The sequence below is a fragment of the Schistocerca nitens genome, chromosome 4 (genome assembly GCF_023898315.1).
Source record: "Schistocerca nitens isolate TAMUIC-IGC-003100 chromosome 4, iqSchNite1.1, whole genome shotgun sequence".
Classification (NCBI taxonomy): Eukaryota; Metazoa; Arthropoda; class Insecta; order Orthoptera; family Acrididae; genus Schistocerca; species Schistocerca nitens.
This window is the reverse complement of record NC_064617.1, coordinates 138956982-138978801: the sequence shown is the minus strand read 5'-3', so window position 1 is coordinate 138978801 and position 21820 is coordinate 138956982. Positions and strand designations below refer to the sequence as shown.

General features: G+C 40.7%; 1 protein-coding gene and 1 pseudogene across 1 annotated transcript in view; both read right to left on the bottom strand.

Annotated features, from left to right (window-relative positions):
* Window positions 1-16104, bottom strand: part of LOC126252168 (F-BAR domain only protein 2-like) — a 64513-nt pseudogene extending 48409 nt beyond the window's left edge.
* A 357-nt stretch (window positions 16105-16461) lies between these two features.
* LOC126252167 (uncharacterized) overlaps window positions 16462-21820 on the bottom strand; it is a 148749-nt gene continuing 143390 nt past the window's right edge. The window contains exons 7-8 of the mRNA XM_049953036.1: window positions 16716-16773; window positions 16462-16598 (exon numbers count right to left, since the gene is read on the bottom strand). Of these exons, the coding sequence (XP_049808993.1) occupies window positions 16462-16598; window positions 16716-16773 (195 nt within the window). The remainder of the gene's footprint in view (window positions 16599-16715; window positions 16774-21820) is intronic.

Below are 21820 nucleotides of genomic sequence, written 5' to 3'. Positions count from 1 at the left end.
GAACTGTCCTAATTGTATGGGACTCCTTTCGATTTCTGACCAATGGCAGTTTGTACCTCACAATTTTGCACTGGCAGGGTGGGTATATGCCCATGTTTCTTCAGTTCTTGAAAAAATCGCTGTGTCATCAAATGAGTCATGGCACCTGTGTCAAGCACAATGGGACATCAAGGTCAAATATGCTTTGCTTTAATAGAAGCTTGAGCCTTGTGCTCTGTCAAGTCTTTCTGCATATCCTCATTATTTTGATGAAGATCATCTTTTAAATCACTACCTTGATCATATCTGATAAAGCAAGTGTCGATCAAGATCGTGCTCCTACACCCTTCCAAGGTCACAAAATAGGGGCCTACTGTGACTGGTTCAAGTTTTTCAGTGTTTTGATGGCTTCAGTCTCTGAGTTAGGTGCAGCTTCCACTATATGGACTGTTGGTGTTTGATTATGCCAATTAGTATCCTGTGAGGCCCTCAGCTGTAATTCTCTTTGCCTTTGCACATTATTTGGCTTACATGCATTACTTTGCTGGCTGAATTCCACTGTCTGTGATTTATTTGGTTGTCTGATTATTGCTGGAAGCCTGTGTCTGTAAATATTGTACAGGCTGCCCATACACTACTTACCCATTGTAGTTGTTTTTGTTAAATTTGTGCTCATTTATTTTATATCCATGTTTGAATTTATGGCTTTCTAGATTGCTGTTGTGATTACATTCACCTTTACCATAGGTATGTGAGGTAAAGTTGCCATCCATATTGTACTATGAATCCATTGTTTGTTTGTTGGACTTCAAATCTTTGTGGCTCTATCTGCATATTAACAGGATTGGGTTGTACTGGACTCTCTTCATATATCAAATCTATTGAGTCCAGTATAGACAGAAAGTATTTGGTGTTGTGTTCTGGAATGGTAATGAGTTTTTCCCTAGTGTGGGCAGGAAGACAGCTCTTTAAAATTTCAGCACATCTACATGAAATACTGGGTCCATCCAGTATCTGGTTTTACTCAAATATTTTTCAAAATAGCCCCTTAAGCTTCCATGTTTGCTACTGAATGGAGCTACATTGAATACTTCATGTCTGAGACACGCTTGTATGGCTTGAGAGCAGTATTTATCCATAAATGCTCTCTCAAACTGTTCATAGTAGTGGCAGTGTTCTGCCATGTCCATAGCCCATAGCAGAACACAGAACATCACCCTGTGTGTATCCAACAATAAGTCTAATTTTCTGGGCTTTGGTCCAGGTATGAGGTAAGACATTTTGAAATGCTCTGATAAAGACCATGGGGTGTGTTCCTTTCCCTGTCATTGTCATTGCCTTAGTAATCCCTCATCTGCAAGTAATGTTGACAAGCACGCCGCACTGTCAACGACAGGCATATTTATGTTCACTTGTGGCATAGCACATGGCAACTGTGCTTGCTTGACTGTTACAGCTGTCTTCAAGTGTTGCTGCATCCTTCAACCTACACTATTTTCCTTTGACGGAAAACCCATGTATTGAGGGCAACCGGTGAAAGTATCTAACTTCTCTAAAAGCATGGGTTTGTTTTCTGCCAAATGTTGTTTTGAAATGTCAGTAGTTTTAGCAATACTGCCTCATAACCTTTCCTCTGCTTCCTTTAAACCTGAATTTATTTTATCTAGAAGCCGACTTTCTTTCTCCTTTAGAGCTTCTTCTACAGTATGTACATAAATTTTGCACTCTGACACAACCTTTTCAGCAAGGGTGCTGCCCTTATCTACCTACCTAACTATATCTACCTATATATTTTGCTAGCCACCAAGCATTGTATGGTGGAGGGCACAATTCATGCCAAAGTCATATTCCCCCCCCCCCCTCCCCCCTCTATTTCACTCGCAGATTGTGCAAAGGAAAATGACTGTCTGAACACCTCAGTAAGAGCTCTGATTACCCTTATCTTTGAATGGTGATCATTGAACAGTTTGAAAGTTGGTGGTATAATATATGCTCTACATCCTCACCAAAGATCGAATATTGGAATTTAGTGAGCAGCCCCATCTGTGAGCACGTCCCACTTCAAACTTTCTATGAGATTTGTAAAGCTCTCATGATGGCTAATTGTACGTCATGAATCTTGCCGCTCTACTTTGGACCTTCTCAATCTCTTGAATCAGACCCAACTGGTAAGGGTCCCATACAAATGAATAATACTCTTAGACTGGGCAAACTAACATATTGTAAGCAATTTCCTTTGTTGAAGGACTGCATCACTTCAGGATACTACCAATAAACCACAATCTAGAGCTTGTCTTGCCCGTTACTTGTGTAATCTGATCATTCAATTTGAGATCATTTAGAATAGTCACACCCAGATACTTGATGGATGTTACCGCTTCCAAAGACTGGGCATTTATTTTGTACTCTTACATTAATAGGGATTTTTGCCTTGTTATATGCTGTAGGTTACACTTACTAATATTGAGAGATAACTGCCAGTCATTACACCACACATTTATTTTCTGCAAATACTCATTGATTTGTTCACAACTTTCGTGTGATACTACTTTCCTGTAGACTACAGCATCTTCAACAAACAGTCTAATGCCACTGTTGATACAATCAACAAGATTGTTTATGTAAATCGTAAAAATCATCGGACCTTTCAACACTGCCCTGAAGCACATCTGATGTTATACTTGTTTCTGTTGAAGTCACCCCATTCAGGATGACATACTGCTCTCTGCCTGTTAGAAACCTTTCTATCCAACCACATATGTCATTGGATAGACCGTAAGCATGCAATTTTCGAAGCAAGTGACAGTGTGGAACTGAGTCAAATGCCTTTCAAAAGTTGAGAAATATGGCATCAACCTGGAAGCCAGTATCTAGAGCCTGTTGTATATCATACTCAAAGAGGGTCCACTGTGTTTTGCATGACTGCTGTTTCCTAAAATGGTGCTGGTTTCTGCAAATTAGCCCCTCAGAGTCTAGAAAGGTTGGAAATATGGAAGCGTCTGATCCCACCCGTCTGCTTTGACACATGACGTCACAAATATGGCGAAACGACCATAAACCATGAATCCAATATGGCATATATGACGTAATTACATAAACATTATAAAGATGAAAATACATCGAAAAACAAACACACACACGTTCCACAAAAAGCCTAATGGCACTAATGTGACAAGTGTGGGAAATTGGGGGTTTTTGGGTGGGGACAAACTAAGTATAAACAAATTTAGACACCCACCCCCATACAAAACCACACAAAACGACGAAAAAAACTGACAATACAAAACTCCCCAAATTCCACTAAACACAATATCATCTGGAATCGGACACTTCCCTTGACCTATATAGCTCAACAGCAGCTCCCGATACCACAAGTTAGAATCTACCACTTCCCTTGACCTGTATAGCTAAACAACACCTCTCGATCCCATAAATTGGGATCGAACACTTCCCTTGATCTATATAGCTCAACAACAACTCCCGATGCCGGAACAGCAACAGCCATAACCATACATTGTAATGGAACACTTCCCTTGACCCCAACATGCAAAAAAAAAAAAAAAAAAAAAAAACAACTTACCACAACAAAGTTCCGGTGCCACAACCTAGGTTGGCCACCACAATCACACACACACACACACACACACACACACCGAAAAAATACTCAACCAAAAGAAAGACCCAACCCCCCACCCCCAACCAACCCAACCTCCCCCCTCACCCCAAAATAAAAAACCCACAAACAAAAACCGAATGCAAAATAAAAAAATCTCAATCAAGCACTACAACTCAACAAAAACTTCAACAAAATAGATCCTCCACAACTAAATCACAAACTAACACACTCCCCCCCCCCCCCCCCCCACAAACACTAACATGAAATAAACCACCCACCCACCCTGAGCCACAGCCACCCACCGACCCACCCATACCACCCTAACTAACCACTTCCGGCCTGTACATTTTACTAATAGCCCTTAAAAAAACCGAAAAAAAAACAGTAGCCCTCAGGGATGCTCTTCCGCCAACAGTACTCATCTAAATGAGACTGAAGGTTGGAAGAGCACCTCTTCCCCCTCCCAAGAACTAACTTAAGGGCCCCCCCAAATCCCCTCTGTGGTATTTGTACAAGCCCCTGTCTCATAATTTTTAAACTCTAAGCTACAGTTAACAACTAAAATGATTGAATCCCCTCCGCCCAACGCCCTATACGAAGAAAATGCATCTGAAACTACTGTGGAACCTGATTCTATATACTCCTCAATTAACCCCACTAATTCTGCCTTAGACATCCCCTCCACAGCCCTGAAAACACATTTGGAACACCTACCCTCCAGAACAACAAACCCTCACACCCAGACACCAATCACAGACTTACCCCTCCCATACTTCCTTTTCCCAAACTGTGACTCGTCCACCTCCAAAACAAACCCAGCCCCCCCCCTCCCCCCCCCCCAACTGACCCCTGTATTTAATAAACTCAGAACATACTTCACAACGAAAACGAAAACCAAACAAGCACACTTCTCTCACTCACACCAGTCTCATGCGTGCAAATACTATGTGAGGATCTATAACAAAAATAATACATCATCAGTAAAATTCCGCGCATGCCCAACCTAGACTTCTTGAACCAGGAACCGTGCTGTATGGAATGCCAAATGCCATCCTTACAGCAGCGCCACATATAACCATCCCTGGTCCGAGACACCAGAACTTTAACCAATCTCATTTCTTGCCCACAAATAGAGCACTTCACGATCTCGGCCAACAAACCAAAGATCTGTAAAAACTTAATAAGCTCCAATGAAGTGTTTCCCATCATTGCATGCAGGAGAGTGGTGTTGATCTCCTTCATATCCATACCTGACCAAAAACAACCACCAATTAATTTACTCAAATTGACACACAACCTACAGCGAACAGCACGACATTAACTTTCACACAAAACCACTAAATCGTTAGCTCACTAAATGAATTCCGCTAGAAACACAGCCAACACTCAAACAATCCAGTACAATGAGCAAGAGCATACTGAACCCATTACACCACACAAATGAAAGCCCTAAACACACCAACAGAGGGCACAACAAACCATAACACAATGACATCTACAAACATGCCACACTCACAAACCAAACTCCATGCCGTCATGATGTCACACACCACAACAGCCTTACGTCACAGGTCAAAGCCGACAGGTGGGATCAGAAGCTTTGGTCGACCCAAAAGGTCATTATGTCTGAACACAAAATATGTTCCATGATTCTACAACAAATTGATGTCAGTGAAATTGGCCAGTAATTATGTGCATCCAATTTGCTGCCATTTTCATAGATTGCTTTGACCTGGGCTTTCTTCCACTCCCGTGGAACTTTCCACTTTTCCAATGATCTCTAATAGATGATGGATAAGAATGGTGCTATATTTGTAGAATAGTCAACATATAATCTTACGGATATACCGTCTGGGTCAGATGTCTTCCTGGCATCTAAGGATCTTAACTGTTTTACAATCCCAGATAAACTAAACACTATGTCAGCCATCCTTGTGTTTTTCCAATAATTGAAAGGGGGAATGGTGCTGCAGTCCTCTATCGTAAATGAGTTTTTGAAAGCTAGGTTTGGAATTTCGGCCTTCTGTCTATCGTCATCCATTACATTACCCATACTGTCAGCAAGAGAAGGTATTGAATTATTTGTAGCATTCATAGATTTTATGTATGACCAAAATTTTTTGTGGTTATTTTTAGAATCTGCAGGTAAAATATTGCTTTCATATTTGTTAAAAGAACCTCTCATTGACCTTTTGACAGCTGCTTTCATGTCGCATAATTTCTGTTTGTCAGCAGGACAGTGACTATGTTTAAAATGAATGTGCAAAATTCTCTGCTTTCTCAGCAACTTCCTAATATGTTTGTTGCACAAAGGTGGATCCTTTCCCTCCCCTATATTTTTGCTAGGCACATACTTCTCTAACATGTGGTGGACGATACCTTTAAATTCTGACCAAAGGGGCTAAATATCTTTGTGTCCTGTGGTGAATGCTTGGAGCTGACTATGAAGATATTCATTAATGACACTTTTATTTGCTAGATTAACTTCCTCAAAAAGAACAGGTCTATTTGATTTGTCGCCAAGATATTTAATATTTTCCTATCTTGAGTTGGTTTCCTAACCAATGGGCAAGATCGTATGTTGAGAGTGCTCCTAGAATAACTTTGCTTCTGCCCCCAGTGATAAACATGTAATTTTCCCAGTCAGTGGATGCCAGATTAAAGTCTCCACCTGTAAGTAATGGATAATTTGGATATTTATTTCCTGTGTACTCAAGACTTTCCCTGAAATGTTGTGTGATGTTTGTTGCAGATGCTGGTGGTCTATAAAAACGTCCTAATACAATGGTCAATCCTTGTCTGATTGACAGCTTTGTCCAGATTATTTCACAGTCTGACCCAGTATCGATCTCAACTGCATTTAAACAGGATTTAACTGCAATGAACACACCACCTCCTATAGCATCAGTCCTATCCTTCCTAAAAACTGTCCAATCTGAGTTCAAAATTTTGCTGCTATTTATGTCTGGTTTCAACCACCTTTCGGTAACTAATACAATATTGGCATTTTTACTGTTTATCCAACACCCAGCTTCAACTTTTTCATTTATTTCCTCTAATTCTGCAAATATCTTATCTCTCTGTTTTTTGACAAATTTTGACTCTGCGCTTAATTGGTCTACTTTTAGACTTAGCTTTTGCATTTCTGTAGGTAATTTTTGCATATGTCTTGCAGCTCGCTGACTGCATTTGTCACATTTTTTTACCAACGCATTCACTTGGGATTGTGTCTCCTGTTTTTGAGAATATGCTTCACTAAGGTTTTGTAACTCACTTGCAAGTTGTTCCTGTTTATCATCTATGGATGACACTTTTTCCGTTAAAGCATTTATACTGCAGAACATGTCATTAATTATTTCTTGTTTTAGTTGTTTACCTAGCTCTGTCAACTTCCCAGATAGTTTGACCAATAATTCAGTGCATATAGTTTTGCTCACCTCACTCAACTGTTCACCAATACCATTCTTGAAATCATTAAATTCCTGTTTTTGGTGTGTAAAGTGTTGTCCTATACCCTTAAGTTGCTATGTTACAGTCTGCTGAAATTCCTGTTGTTTTGTAAACAGCTTTGTTACACTTTGCTGAAATTCCTATTGTTTTGTAAACTGCTGTGTTATTAGTTGCATGAGTTGTGTCAAATTGTGGGTGTCACTAGTATTTAAAATGCTTTTACAAACTGTTTCCTATTCTTGCATTTACGATGTCCTGACCAAATAAGCAAAGGTATTTTCGCTGTCGCATGCTTCAGTTTCACTATTTGAAAAAATGTTTCCCGGTGAGAACTGAGAAATTGTCTCATTGAGCATCATAAAAGTGACATCATGATTAGTTATATTACCAGTGTCATCATTTTTTGAAAGTGGGAGGCCACCCTTGTTGTTTTGGTAGCCATCAGTCAGTTCACGAGTTGGCGCATTACCTTCAACTGTTGCCAAGCTTGGATTTCTGACATCTTGGCATATTCCATTTTGTAATGTGTGTTCAACAATGGCCATTTTCTTTGACTCCATTGTGAATAGTGTTTGACAGAATTATAAAAATTAAAAAAAAAAGTCTGTATCGGTACTTTTCAACTAAAGTTGATTTATCTGTGTATTTATTAATGAACCTGACTGAAATCTGACACATTCTTATAGAATTCAATGACTTATCTCATACTTCAATTATGACTTTTTACAAATTTTTGTCTGTTTCTTAGAAGTGCATTTTCCATAAAGGATATTAATTGGAAGGATAAGACATTATCTACCCCCAGAGAAATGGTGCCAAACATGGCCATATAAGGATAGAGCATAGCAGCTTCCTACCTTTACCTCATACTCAGTGCATCTTGTTTGTAGGCAGAATTTAATTTTAATTTGCTCCTTCAACGTTTTTCTTATTCCCAATCTCATGGACATGTAACAAATACAACAAATATCTCATTACTTTCTTGAACAATTAAATGGATCATTTATCTCAAAAAATTTTTATCTGGACAATTGAAAGATCTGCTCATATTCAGCTCAGCGCCATCCTCTAAACAGTTGCCATTGAATAGTGGCAGAATGTGTAGGGGGACAAATAATATAACGGAAACTGATTAATAATTGCTGCTTGAATAATTAAAGAAACCTAATTGGAAAGGATAATTAGAATTAACTGGAAGGTACACATATACTGAGTGAACTATAACTGGTACTAATATCAACAGACCTTCAATATTAATATATTTAAGATTAATATTCATTATTTAAAGTTATGTACTTCTTCTCATTAGTTCCATTGTGCATAGAGCTGATAACGATAATGCTGAATTGCCCCTCTGCTGCTCACACAAATTCCTCTTGTCTGCTTTGAACCTCCTGATGCAGGATTCCCGATGCAGGTGAAATGATGAACAGACAGATGTGATTAATCCAAATATATATATAAATAAACTTGCCTTCCTAATAACTTTTATAATACTTTTTAATATACTATTGAAATACACATTTTTAAACAATACTGGCACAGTGGAGCTAGTCATAAGTCCACCCATTACCACTTATAGAGACATACAGGTGAAGATACAGAAATTAATCAATTGAAGAGTGTATCTCTTCTCTTTTTTGTATAAAAACATTATCTCTGGCACAAAAGCAGTTCATTAATCCACATTTGTCTTTACATTTATAAAAAGAAAATAACAAAGAAACAAAGAAAAAGTAATATGATCCATTACAATGCCTTGCCTGGTAAAGGTAAACATGGGAAAATGAAAGTTCAATAGACTGTGGAGACAACAGATGAATTCCACCAGGTGAAGAACTGTTTAGTACAATTTGTTACTTTGACACACCCTCACTCTGAAGTACATATCAACCTCATGACTGATGTGAGTGACATTGTGGTAGAGGCAGTGATTCATCAGGTGGTAGATGGGGCACCCCAACCACTTCAGTTCTTCTTGAAGAAACTATCTCCCTCACAATCTAACTGGTCAGCCTTCAATCAAGACGTCCTTGCAATATACATGGCAGTCAAATACTTCTGCAAGGTTATCAAGAGCTGTCAAGTGACCATGTACACAGATCGTAAACTACTGGTGGATGCCGTCAAGAACCCATCTCAGGATGCCCGTCGACACCAGTTCAGACATCTAGATCTTACTGCACGGTACACCACCTGCAGAATATCTGTCTAGAATTAATACATGTTCTCTCCAATTCAATTATGACCATATGGTGAATGAGCAGATGAACAATCCAAGCACCATAGACCTCTTAACAACTGGAACACTGTGGTGTCACCGCCAGACACCACACTTGCTAGGTGATAGCCTTTAAATTGGCCGCGGTCCATTAGTATACGTCGGACCCACATGTCGCCACTATCAGTGATTGCAGACCGAGCGCCGCCACATGGCAAGTCTAGAGAGACTTCCTAGCACTCGCCCCAGTTGTACAACCGACTTTGCTAGTGATGGTTCACTGACAAAATACGCTCTCATTTGCCGAGACAATAGTTTAGCATAGCCTTCAGATACGTCATTTGCTATGACCTAGCAAGGGGCCATTATCAGTTACTATTAATATTGAATCATGTACTGTCAAGACCGACATTCACCATTAACGGATTAAAGTTAAGTATTCCACCAGCTACGTCCGTTTTTCTAAATTCTAATTTCCTTGTCCTGTTCCAGACCTCACGCCAGCCTGCATGAGCTAAAACGCGTGCCTTTCGGCCTCCTTCTAGTAACACGGTGTTGGCTCTCCTACCAACCAAAACAGTGGCGACGAGGCAATACCGCGTTCTTATCAATATTGCCCTGATTTACTTGTGTAATGTCTTCGCCACAATCTCCGGATGTACTGTCCTGAATTTTATCGCTTACGGAATCAGCAGACGCAGGCCTTACTGGATGCCCTTGGACAGCTCGTCCAGGGTCAACGTGCAATGCAAAATGATGCGGCAGCCACCACTACACCGCTAACGTAGCCACAACACGCTGTTGCACCAGCTTTTTGACCTTTGATGCTGCACTGGAAAGCTGGACGGAGTGGTCACGCCAATCTGGATTCCATCTCGCCGCCTACAGAATTCAAGGTAACGAGCAGCAGCCTTTTTTGTTGTCCTCAGTAGGGGTGAACACATACCGTGTCATAGTCAAATTATTTCCCCGACGCGACGTAGCAACTCTGTCCTATGACGAAATATTGTCTGCATTAGATGCATATTTCAAAGAATCAGTCAATGTAGTTGCCAAACGGTATACCTTCTATCGTACAAAACGTACGGCAGGTCAGACTAAACGGGAGTGGGTTGCAACCTTGCAAGGCCTTACTAGGGATTGTGCTTTTGAGTGTCAATGTGGACTCCCTTATTCAGATACTATGGTACGTGATGCAATTGCACAGAATGTTTCTGATGTTCGTATAAGGAAACAGATTTTGAAACTAGTCAATCCCTCCCTTCAACAAGCGATGGACATATTGGATCGGCAGGACACACTTGACTTTGCTCAGGAATCATTTGCAACTTCACCAGCCGTGTGTCAGGTTAACCGGCCCACCAGGTGAGCTGCACGGAGCAGTAAACAGCCCTCGCGCCCGGCCGCGCCGCTGCCACCAGGCTCTCAGCCACGTGTGCTGCGCAGGCACGCAAATGCAGTGCTAAAATCATGCCCGCGGTGTGCTACTAGACATTCACATGAGAATTGCCCATCACGCCAAGCTATTTGCTTTTTCTGTAATAAAAAAGGACATGTTCAGGGTGTTTGCCAGAAAAAGCTCAGATCGGAAACTCACAACCATTCCAGGCCCTTTGCTTCACTCCGAATTCGAACCAAGGATACTCAGGCTTGTGAAACTTCGCCCATGGAAATTCATGTAGTTATTCCACTCCGCTCAGTGCCACTCTCTCTAACAGTGACTGTGTTCATCCCACAAATAGTGTGCATCGACATCGCCAGAAATCCCGTCAAGTCGCAAGTGATTATGTGCCAGTGTCAGTTCCCGTTGCACGAGACAGTCGCTCTTGTCGTCGGCAGGACAATAAACTTTTTGTAGACTTGGACACTGATGGCAAAGTGATACCATTCCAGCTCGATACCGGAGCTGCAGTTTCACTGATCAATCAAGACACGTACAAACAGCTGGGCACACCTCCGTTGCATGCCGCAAATGTTAAGTTAACTAGCTATTCAGGTCAAAAGATCCCTGTGTTAGGACAGTGCAGCCTTCTTGCAGCATACAAAGGACAAACAAAACTTGTGTCATTTTACGTCCTTCGTTCTTCTTCTGCAGTAAACTTGTTTGGTTTCGATTTATTTCAGTTGTTTAACTTGTCTATAGTAAATCAGGTCCTATCAGTGAACCAGACTGTGCCTTCAGAGAGTGTTTCTCGTCTATGTGAAGAATTTGTAGACATTTTTGCACCGGGCCTTGGTTGCGCTAAGAACTATAAAGCACATTTGGAACTGAAAGTACATGCGCAACTGAAATTTTTCAGAGCACACAATGTTCCCCACGCATTGCGTGATGAGGTCGCAAACACATTACACGATTTGGAATCACAAGGTGTAATTGAACGTGTGCAGGCTTCTCTCTGGGCATCACCCTTAGTAATTTTGCCAAAACCTTTGGGAAAATTGAGACTTTGTGTGGACTTCAAGGCAACAGTGAATCCACAACTAGTGATTGCAATTTTTCCTTTACACCGCCCGGAAGATCTTTTTGACAAACTGTGCCCGGGTAAATATTTTTCGAAGTTGGACCTAGCAGATGCGTACTTGCAAATACTGGTGGATGAAGAAACCCAGCGCGTTTTGGTGGTTAACACGCATCTTGGTTTGTATCGATTCAAACGACTGCCATTCGAGTGTGCATCCACCCCTGCATTGTTTCAGCAATATCTACAAACTGTTTGTGCGTCGGTCCCTACTGCAGCAAACTATCTGGACGATATTGTGATCTCCAGAAAGATGGAAGAAGAACATTTAGCCAATCTCAGAACATTATTTCAGGTCTTGCGACAAAATGGTCTTCGCTTGCGGAAGGACAAATGTGTGTTTTTTGCTCGTGACTTGCCCTACCTGGGACATGTAATCAATGCCCAAGGCATACATCCTAGTCCCGAGCACCTCTGTGCCATACAAGACTTGCCTTCACCGCAGAATTTGAAGCAGCTACAGAGTGTGCTGGGAAAAATTACTTATTATCACCGTTATATCCCGCATGCCTCTTCCATTTCAGCTCCGCTTCATCGCTTACGCCGTAAAGGTGTTCCGTTCGTCTGGACGACGGAATGCGAACGCGCCTTTCGCCAGTTGAAATCGGCGTTGCTTTCCAATGCTTGCCTTATGCCATTCGATCCCCAGAAGCCCCTTTTGTTGATGGTGGATGCATCGGATTTCGGGATCGGTGCTGTGCTTGTGCACAAAGATGGATCGCACGACCGCCCTATTGCCTTTGCGTCCACATTGCTCTTGTCTGTGCAAAGAAATTATTCACAGATCGAGAAAGCAGCATTGGCTCTCGTATTTGGTGTTACAAAGTTTCATGATTTCTTGTATGGTCGTCACTTTACCATCATCACAGACCACAAGCCTTTGACATCGCTTTTTCATCCGAACAAGCCTGTACCTCCACGTACAGTGCAGAAATTCATTCGCTGGTCTATTTTCCTTTTGCAGTACTGCTACGATACCTTGTATCAGTCCACTGCTAAGCACGGAAACGCCGATGCGTTGTCCCGTTTGCCTGTTGCTGAGGATAGAGCATTTGATTCCTCCGAACTTGCTTGGATGTTTGTTGATTCGGAAACCGATGCCGTGGTTGAATCGTTTCTGATTGATTTTCATCGTGTAGCTACTGCCACAGATACCGACCCTGTCCTGGCTACCGTTCTGCGTTTTTTTGCTACGCAATGGCCCTTGTCAAAGTCACGGATCGGGGATCCGTTAGTTCGCCGATTTTTTGCTCACAAGGAGAGACTTTTTGTTCGACATGGTGTTTTGCTGTTGCGTTCTGATAATGATCAGTCCAGGGTCATGGAACCATGTTCGTTACAGTCCTCTGTCTTAAAGCTTCTCCTCCAAGGACATTGGGGTACAGTGAGAATGAAACAACTTGCTCGTTAGCACTGTACTTGGTTCGGAATCGATGCCGCGATTACAAATATGAGCTCTTCTTGCATGGTGTGTGCTGAACAACAATCAGCCCCACCGCGGAAATTCATTGTATGGCCAAAAGCCACTTCCCCTTGGCAACGCTTACACTTTGATTTTGCTGGTCCATTCTGGAATGCTCGATGGTTGGTTGTGGTAGATTCATTCAGTAATTTTCCTTTTGTTGTCCGGATGTCTTCCATGATGTCATATGCCACCATCCAAGTGTTATCTGCTATCTTTTGCATTGAAGGTCTTCCACAAACTATTGTTTCCGACAATGGCCCACAATTCATGTCCGCAGAATTTCAGTCATTCTGCAAGGCCAATGGTATTCAACATCTGACGTCCGCGCTGTTTTCGCCCCAGTCAAACGGTGCCGCTGAACGATTGGTCAGGACTTTCAAGTCCCAGATGTTGAAATTGAAAGAGTCGCATTCTCGGGAGGATGCGTTGTTGCTCTTTCTGTCCTTGTATCGCTCTCAGCCTCGAGATGGTCGCTCGCTGGCTGAGTTGCTCCACGGTGATCATCATCTCATCATCGAACCTTGATGTCTTTGCTACATCCACCGCATCAGGCTCCTGTGCAGCGGCAGACACCTGCTTTTGCTCCAGGCGACGTTGTCTACTATTGTCACTACCAAGGTTCACGGTGCTGGCTCGCTGGGCGCATTCTTCGCTGCCTCGGACGCGCTATGTATCTGGTTTTGGGGGCCTCTGGTGAGGTGCGCCAGCATCTCAACCAGCTGCGCCTCTGTCGTTGCATGGGATCAGCCGCTCGCCGTCTGCTTTCAGCGATGGTGCCGTCAGGTCAGCGCCCTGGGGACCCATCTACTGGCTCGCCTCAGCCCCAGGTGTTACCGACGCTACCTTCCATTTTGCCCCATGGCGACACGCTGCCGCCGCCGCCGCCTGTTCTCCCGCCGGTGACGCCCGCAGTGGACGCGTCGCTGCAACCGCCGGGCACCCTGGGTCACCCTGGGTCACGCGCTGTCAATCGCTTCTTGTGACCAGATGTCCTCCGACATGGAACTCTTGCCCACTCCAGATGATATGTCGTCTTCACCCATCGGGTGCCCCGACCCAATGGAGATCGACCCTGCAGCCCCTCCTGTCTCTCTGCGGATGCGTACACCGCATGTTGGTGTGTACCCTGTAGCAGGTTTTCAGGCATTTCCTAGCTCCCCACGTTCCGAATGGCAGGGTGCGGGTGGCACAGCCTCGCCTGTTGTTAGGCTCCCCACCTCGTCGCATACGTCAACATGGGGTCCTCCCCACGGCGGGCGGAAGCCTTATGCCACAACCGTACACCGATTTGTGGGGGAGGAATGTGGTGTCACCGCCAGTCACCACACTTGCTAGGTTGTAGCCTTTAAATCGGCCGCGGTCCGTTAGTATACATCGGACCCACGTGTCGCCACTATCAGTGATTGCAGACCGAGCGCCGCCACATGGCAGGTCTAGAGAGACTTCTTAGCACTCGCCCCAGTTGTACAACCGACTTTGCTAGTGATGGTTCACTGACAAAATATGCTCTCATTTGCTGAGACAATAGTTTAGCATAGCCTTCAGCTACGTCATTTGCTATGACCTAGCAAGGCGCCATTATCAGTTACTATTGATATTGAATCATGTACCGTCAAGACCGACATTCACCAGTAACGGATTAAAGTTAAGTATTCCACCAGCTATGTCCGTTTTTCTAAATTCTAATTTCCTTGTCCTGTTCCAGACCCCATGCCAGCCTGCGTGAGCTAAAACGCGTGCCTTTCGGCCTCCTTCTAGTAACACGGTGTTGGCTCTCCTGCCAACCAAAACAAACACAAACATTCAAAATGAATGTCGGTCACTTACCATGTCTCAATCAACACTGCTCTGCAAAATTTCATAGAACAGGCCATGACTGCTGATGCTGTGAAATATTTGAGCAGTTATGTAACCTAAGCCAACCCAACATCAAGCCAATAGTTTGCTTAGTGATGGACAGATTTGTATGTGCCAGTGTTAAGTGAAACTGTTGTCACTAGGGACAAAGCTGTCTTGGTTGCTAGTGGAGCAAGAAAGGATGTCATGCACAGCCTTACCTCAAATGCTTCCCCATCCTGAAGACTCCATTTTGGTAGGTTCACCTTGACATTATCAGACTTCTGCTTGAGTCAGCAGGATTTTATTACCTCCTATCCATGAGTGACAGGTTGTCATGATGGGCCGAATCTGTACCTATCCAAGACATCACAGCTGAGACTATTGCTTGTGTATTTTTCAAGATTTGAATCACCCACTTCAGCACACTGAAACTTATTACTGATCAGGGCTATTTGTTTCAGTCTGCCCTATTCAAAACTCTGTGCTGCCTCTGAAGAAGCACTCGCATGCTGACTATTGTATAGCATCTGCAAAGTGAAGGCACAGGATTTGGAGGTGGCCCTGATGTGCCACGTGAGTCCTACTTGGCATTTGCGCAATGTACAAGAACAATCTACAGAAATTGCTGGCAGATGTGGTTTACAGTGTGCTACTGGTCTCACATGCAGAGTTTTTGCACCATACAGATGACACAAATCAGATGAACTTACCTACACTATTGCATCATGTTCAGCAACACATCCAGAACATGCATGTTCCGCCACCATCACTTTATTTGACCCACAAGATTTTGTACACAAGACTTTGCCTTCTGTGACTTCATGATGTTGTGAGATGATTCTGTAAGAGCAGCTCTGCAGCCCCTTATTCATGCCCATGCAAGGTGATCAAATGAGGTCAATAGACATTCAACATCTTAGTGCATGGAAAATCTACAACTGTCTCACTCACCTATCTTAAGCCTTCCTGAGGGACTCCAGGTTGACTCTGCCTCAACACAACCAGATGCTAACATGTTGGTCAATGAGAATGACAACAAACACTCATTGCCTATGTCAAACACTCATTGCCCACACTGTCTCCACCCTCGGATTCAACGAGAGACAGACAGGACTTCAGTGAGCTTCTGTCTCCACTCCCTCCTTCTGTTGCACCATCTCAGTCATGATACTGCCATGTTAGACACCACTTGCAACATATGGCACTGTACCACTTGTACAGCAACAACACATAATACACACCACGAGAAACAGTCCTTTCATGTCTCTCTTACACACCTGCCATGGCACAACTGGTCGTGTGCATCTGCACTTTCTTCTCTGAGAAAAGGTCTGATCATGTCTCACTAATGCAATTACTTCAGCATGACTTATCATGCATACTTGCACATGCTGACATCCATTGACCCACACTTCTTGCAGTTCTCTGTACTCCCTGTGGGATTATCAACCTCTTCATGAGACTCGAACCTTTCTGACTGCCGTGGAGTGGGTGTCTTTGGACAGAGTGCTAGAAAAGAGGTTGTCCAGAATAATGTATGAGTTGGAAATATGTAAGTTGCTCTCATGAATGAAGTTGTGTTTCATAAATTTAACTGTGAATGATTGGAAATAGTTGCTACTGTACCGTGTGTGATATTTCCTAAAGCCCCATGGTTGGACTTGTGGCCTGCCTGCAGTTCAGTCTGTCAAGCCCAAATATAACAGGTAATTGAAAAACATGAAGAGTATGACAAAGAAGTTCAGAAAGTTCTTGACAATTTTATCAGAGAAAAATTCTCAGGTGTTATAAAGAAGAGGGGTTACCGAACCAATGTTATAAATGAGGAATGAGATTTTGAAACATTATAAATTGGTTTGAAGCAGATTTTTACTCTAGAAGGTGGGCTGCATCAAGCTAAGGTGTCTTTTCAGTCAAAATGCAATTTTTAACCATTTAAATCAAGTGCAAAGTTTGGCCTTCATTTCATAACACAGTATGTCCAGCAGGAAATCTGATTGAAACTGAGATAGGTCCCATTGTTCCTGACTGTTAGTCTGACTAGTGCCTAAGGTCTAATAAAATCTATGACACCAAGACAGGAAGCATTTTGAAAGTTTACAGCAATGTTTCCATTGCATTTTACTTAGTGTTGTAGCCAACACAACATAATATACAACAGGTTTGTTGTCTAGCATTGTTCTTTTGTATGTGCCTGCAGCTCATGTTAAATATGACGTTTATGGAACAAAGAGAACGTGCAGAGGACTATTCTTCCAGATACAGGAAATGACAGAAGGGTGAACTGAAAAGAAAAGTGGAGCTGATGGAAAGATAAATAACTGCAAAAGAAAACTTTTTATGAAGTTGACTACTCTTCTTTTTCTGCATTTAAAGTATTTAATTGGACTTTACAATAAGTTTTGGGATGCTTTATCCCATTTTAAAGCCACTTAAAAGCAAAAGCTGTAAAGCATCATCACAATTGAGCACTTTAAAGTTATTTGAGACATAAGACTTTGCCATTTGGTTACACATTCATGGTGAAAATCATAATATTCATTGCCAAATATACAGGAAATCTTCATTGCACACAAGTACATGTAGATATGAAGAATACAATAAAAGTAGATTTTTTTCTGATGGTTGCCTAAAAAAAAAATTCCAATGCATGCTTATTCATACTTGCCTGTGGACGGCCTTTTTGGTAGAGTGGAAAAAAGTCATAGAAACAGGTTGAAATATTAACTCCTTAAAAATATCATAACATTTATCAGAAAGTAGAGGATGTTTGAATGCTAGGATCAGACTGGAATATTTTAAACTTTAGGAACCTTTGCTATTCTCAAAATGCTATAGGATCTTTCTATAAAGAAGTGTAGCAATGGATCATATACTTGACCAGAATGTTGTCAGTTTGATGTACTGCATAACATAAAAACAAAAGAAGGAATTTGTCAACCTTCTGAAACAACACATTAGTGATAATGAAGATGAAAGATGGGAATTTTATGTTCAGCTTCTAGTGAGAAGTGATTTGGAGAAGAACGTGAAAGAGCAATTTGAGGATGAAGAGTGTGATTGATGGAAGGAGTAACCTGGGTGCCAAGTTAATTGAAGAGGATTAAAAAACTTTCTTTCTGAAACAACAAAAATGTGTCATTAAAATATGAAGTTTAATAACATATTTTGTTGCACTGTTTAATGACTATTTAAAATTGCACTGCCTAGTTACTATTTTGAATGAATGTTCAGAGAATAAATCAAAATTTGTCACATAAAAACAGTATATTACCATTAAACCAAACTCATCAACTTTGATTGTGTTTCTTACACTGCTTTTGTGCACATTTTCTTGTTTCTTTGTATAATTTATTATTGTTTAAAATAAAAATTAAAGAATAGATACTTGAACTTTTCTTATGGAAATTTGGCTTAAAGCATGAAATGTCCCTGAGTTGATGCAAAATGAAATACGTCCACAGACTCTAAAAACTTGAGTAGCAGCAGTATGATTGAAAAAAGAGTGAGATTTTATGTACGTATCCTGTTTATTTATATTCACAACCATTAATAATTTCTCATATTCAAGTCATCAATTATTATAGAATTTTACCTATGTATTAGTTTTGGTATATCCTGTAAATTTTTTATTTGTGGATTTACCACATTTTGATGATTTAGTCCTCAAATGCATTAATAATTCATACCTATAGAGACAAATGACAAATTGATACAACCAATCACAACAAGCAATGGGTCAAATAAGGGTGTAGCATTTTACACATACTTTAAAAAATGAGTCTACATTCTGAAGAAAACTTTTAGGGAATTTGAAATAAAAGTACCAGAGGAAAAAAACAAAAAAATATGGCACTTATTGAAAAGACTTTACAGTAAAAATGATTATGAATATCCAAATAATGGAGTAAGTTAACCATTTTAATTTCTTAGTTTGTGACATAAAATGATGATGACAGTAAAGATCCAGATAAGAAAGTATTAAAGTCTGAGAATGTATATGGGAAATAATTACAACAACGTTACACAAAACAATTGCAGTTTATACATGATAATATGGAAAAAAAGGATCACAATGTGATAACAATTGAATCATATGAAGGCATTAGAAATCATGTTTCTGAGAATAATGAAAAGTTTTAATAGATCAGATAATCTTAGTGGCACCAGACAACAAAATGATACACATAGCTGATTGAATATAATATGAGAAATTCAAATGGACATGTGAAAAGAATGTAGGTCAACAATTATTCCCCAAAATTAACAGCTGCATACCAAGAGAATGAAAAGTCTAGGCAGACAAAGAAAATGACTACTACTGCAACTGGCATATGGCTATTTTGTAAGTAAATAATAATAATAATAATAATAATAATAATAATAATAATAGCCACATGGAAGTCAAGGACATGTGGCATCAGGATAAAGTTGACATTATACCAATCATACTATCAACTACAGGAGTCATACCACACAATATCCACCAGTACATCAACGCAATACAGCTACATCCAAACTTATATATACAACTACAGAAATCCGTAATTATTGATACATGTTCAATTACCCGAAAGTTCCTAAATGCAATGCGACATATACGGTACAGTTAAAAGGAAGTCATGCTTGATCAAGGTCCGCGTAACTTTCCATTTTTGACCAGACATAACGTCTGAGAAAAGAAAGAAATAATAATAATAATAATAAACCTCATGGAGGCCTGGGAAAAGAATAGGCCTCCTGTATGTTCTGCCAGTCGTAAAAGGCGATGAAAAGAACAAACCACTTTTAGTGTGATCAGTTGGTTCAGGACAGAACTAATGAAGCCTCGGACAAGCGCTGTCATGGCCAGGAACGACGTTTGAACCCTATGCCTGTCCACAATGATAATGACACTGCTAGCCACATGGAAAATGATTTAAATCCAAATAGAGGTGTTTTGCAGGATATGCTTCCTGCAATCACTCAAGTAGAAAACAAAGACAGAGAATGAGATGGTCAGATGAAGTTAACCGACACCTCATGTTCTGTTATTACAAAGTAACAAATTTAGGAACCAACACAACTGGATACAGATCACAAGTATACACAGCATTTATTACCAGTTACCCAGAATTAAAATTTTTAACAGAACAATGACTAGCTGATCAGATCCGTGTAATAATCAAAAATAACAGGATACCGCAGTCAGAATTAGAAAACATCAAACAACAAGTACAACAAATACTGAAACAAAATAATGTGCAATCAGAAGAAGAAGAAAATGCAGTAATGGACTCAAACATCCCAGAGCAAACAAACAAAGAACAACACGCATCAATTAAACAATCAGAGGAAAACAAAATCTTAAGACAGCCACCAGAACAAGCACAAATAGAACATGAAGTGACATACATGTTAGATACAGAAGAAAAATTTCAGTTGACATATATAGAATACAAAGACATAAATACAGACATTAGACCATTCTTGCATAGACCACCAAATAACCCACAAGTCGAAACAACAATAACAACTATCAACACAATCATACACAACAAAATAAATGAAAATACAACTATGGAAGAGTTACAACTACTGATTTATATAGGAGCACTCACTACACTAAATATACAAACTAGGCAGAGATCAGAACCAACCAACACACAGAAGAAACCCACAAAACCAGCATGGCAACACAGGCTACAGATCAGAATAGAAAAACTGAGAAAAGACATCGGACAGCTAACACAATTTATAAGAAATGAAATATCAGACAAAAAACGAAAAATCTTACAACAAGAAGCGATAGAGCAATTAGATGAAAAGAAGCAGAAATTACAAGCATTGGCCAAACAACTTAGAAGATACAAAAAAAGTGGAAATAGAAGGAAACAAAACCAAACATTCAACACAAACCAAAAGAAATTTTACCAGACAATAGATAACACACACATTAAAATAGACAATCCACCAAACATAACAAACATGGAACACTTCTGGAGCAACATATGGTCAAACCCGGTACAACATAACAGGCATACACGGTGGATACAAGTAGAAAGAGACACATACAAGATGATACCACAAATGCTTGAAGTGATAATTTTGCAACATGAAGTCACCCGAGCAATTAATTCTACTCACAATTGGAAAGCCCCTGGAAAAGATAAAACAGCAAATTTCTGGCTAAAGAAGTTCACCTCGACACATTCACATCTAACTAAATTATTTAACAGTTACATTGCAGACCCATACACATTCCCTGATACACTTACACATGGAATAACTTATCTGAAACCTAAAGATCAAGCAGACACAGCAAACCCAGCTAAATATCGCCCCATAACATGCCTACCAACAATATACAAAATATTAACTTCAGTCATTACACAGAAATTAATGACACATACAACACAGAACAAAATTATAAATGAAGAACAAAAAGGCTGCTGCAAAGGAGCACGAGGATGTAAAGAGCAACTGATAATAGATGCAGAGGTGACATATCAAGCTAAAACTAAACAAAGGCCGCTACACTACGCATACATTGATTGCCAAAATGCTTTTGATAGTGTACCCCACTCATGGTTGCTACAAATATTGGAAATATACAAAGCAGATCCTAAATTCATACAGTTCCTAAACATAGCAATGAAAAACTGGAAAACCACACTTAATATCCAAACAAATTCAAATAATATCACATCACAGCCAATACAGATTAAGCATGGAATATACCAAGGAGACTC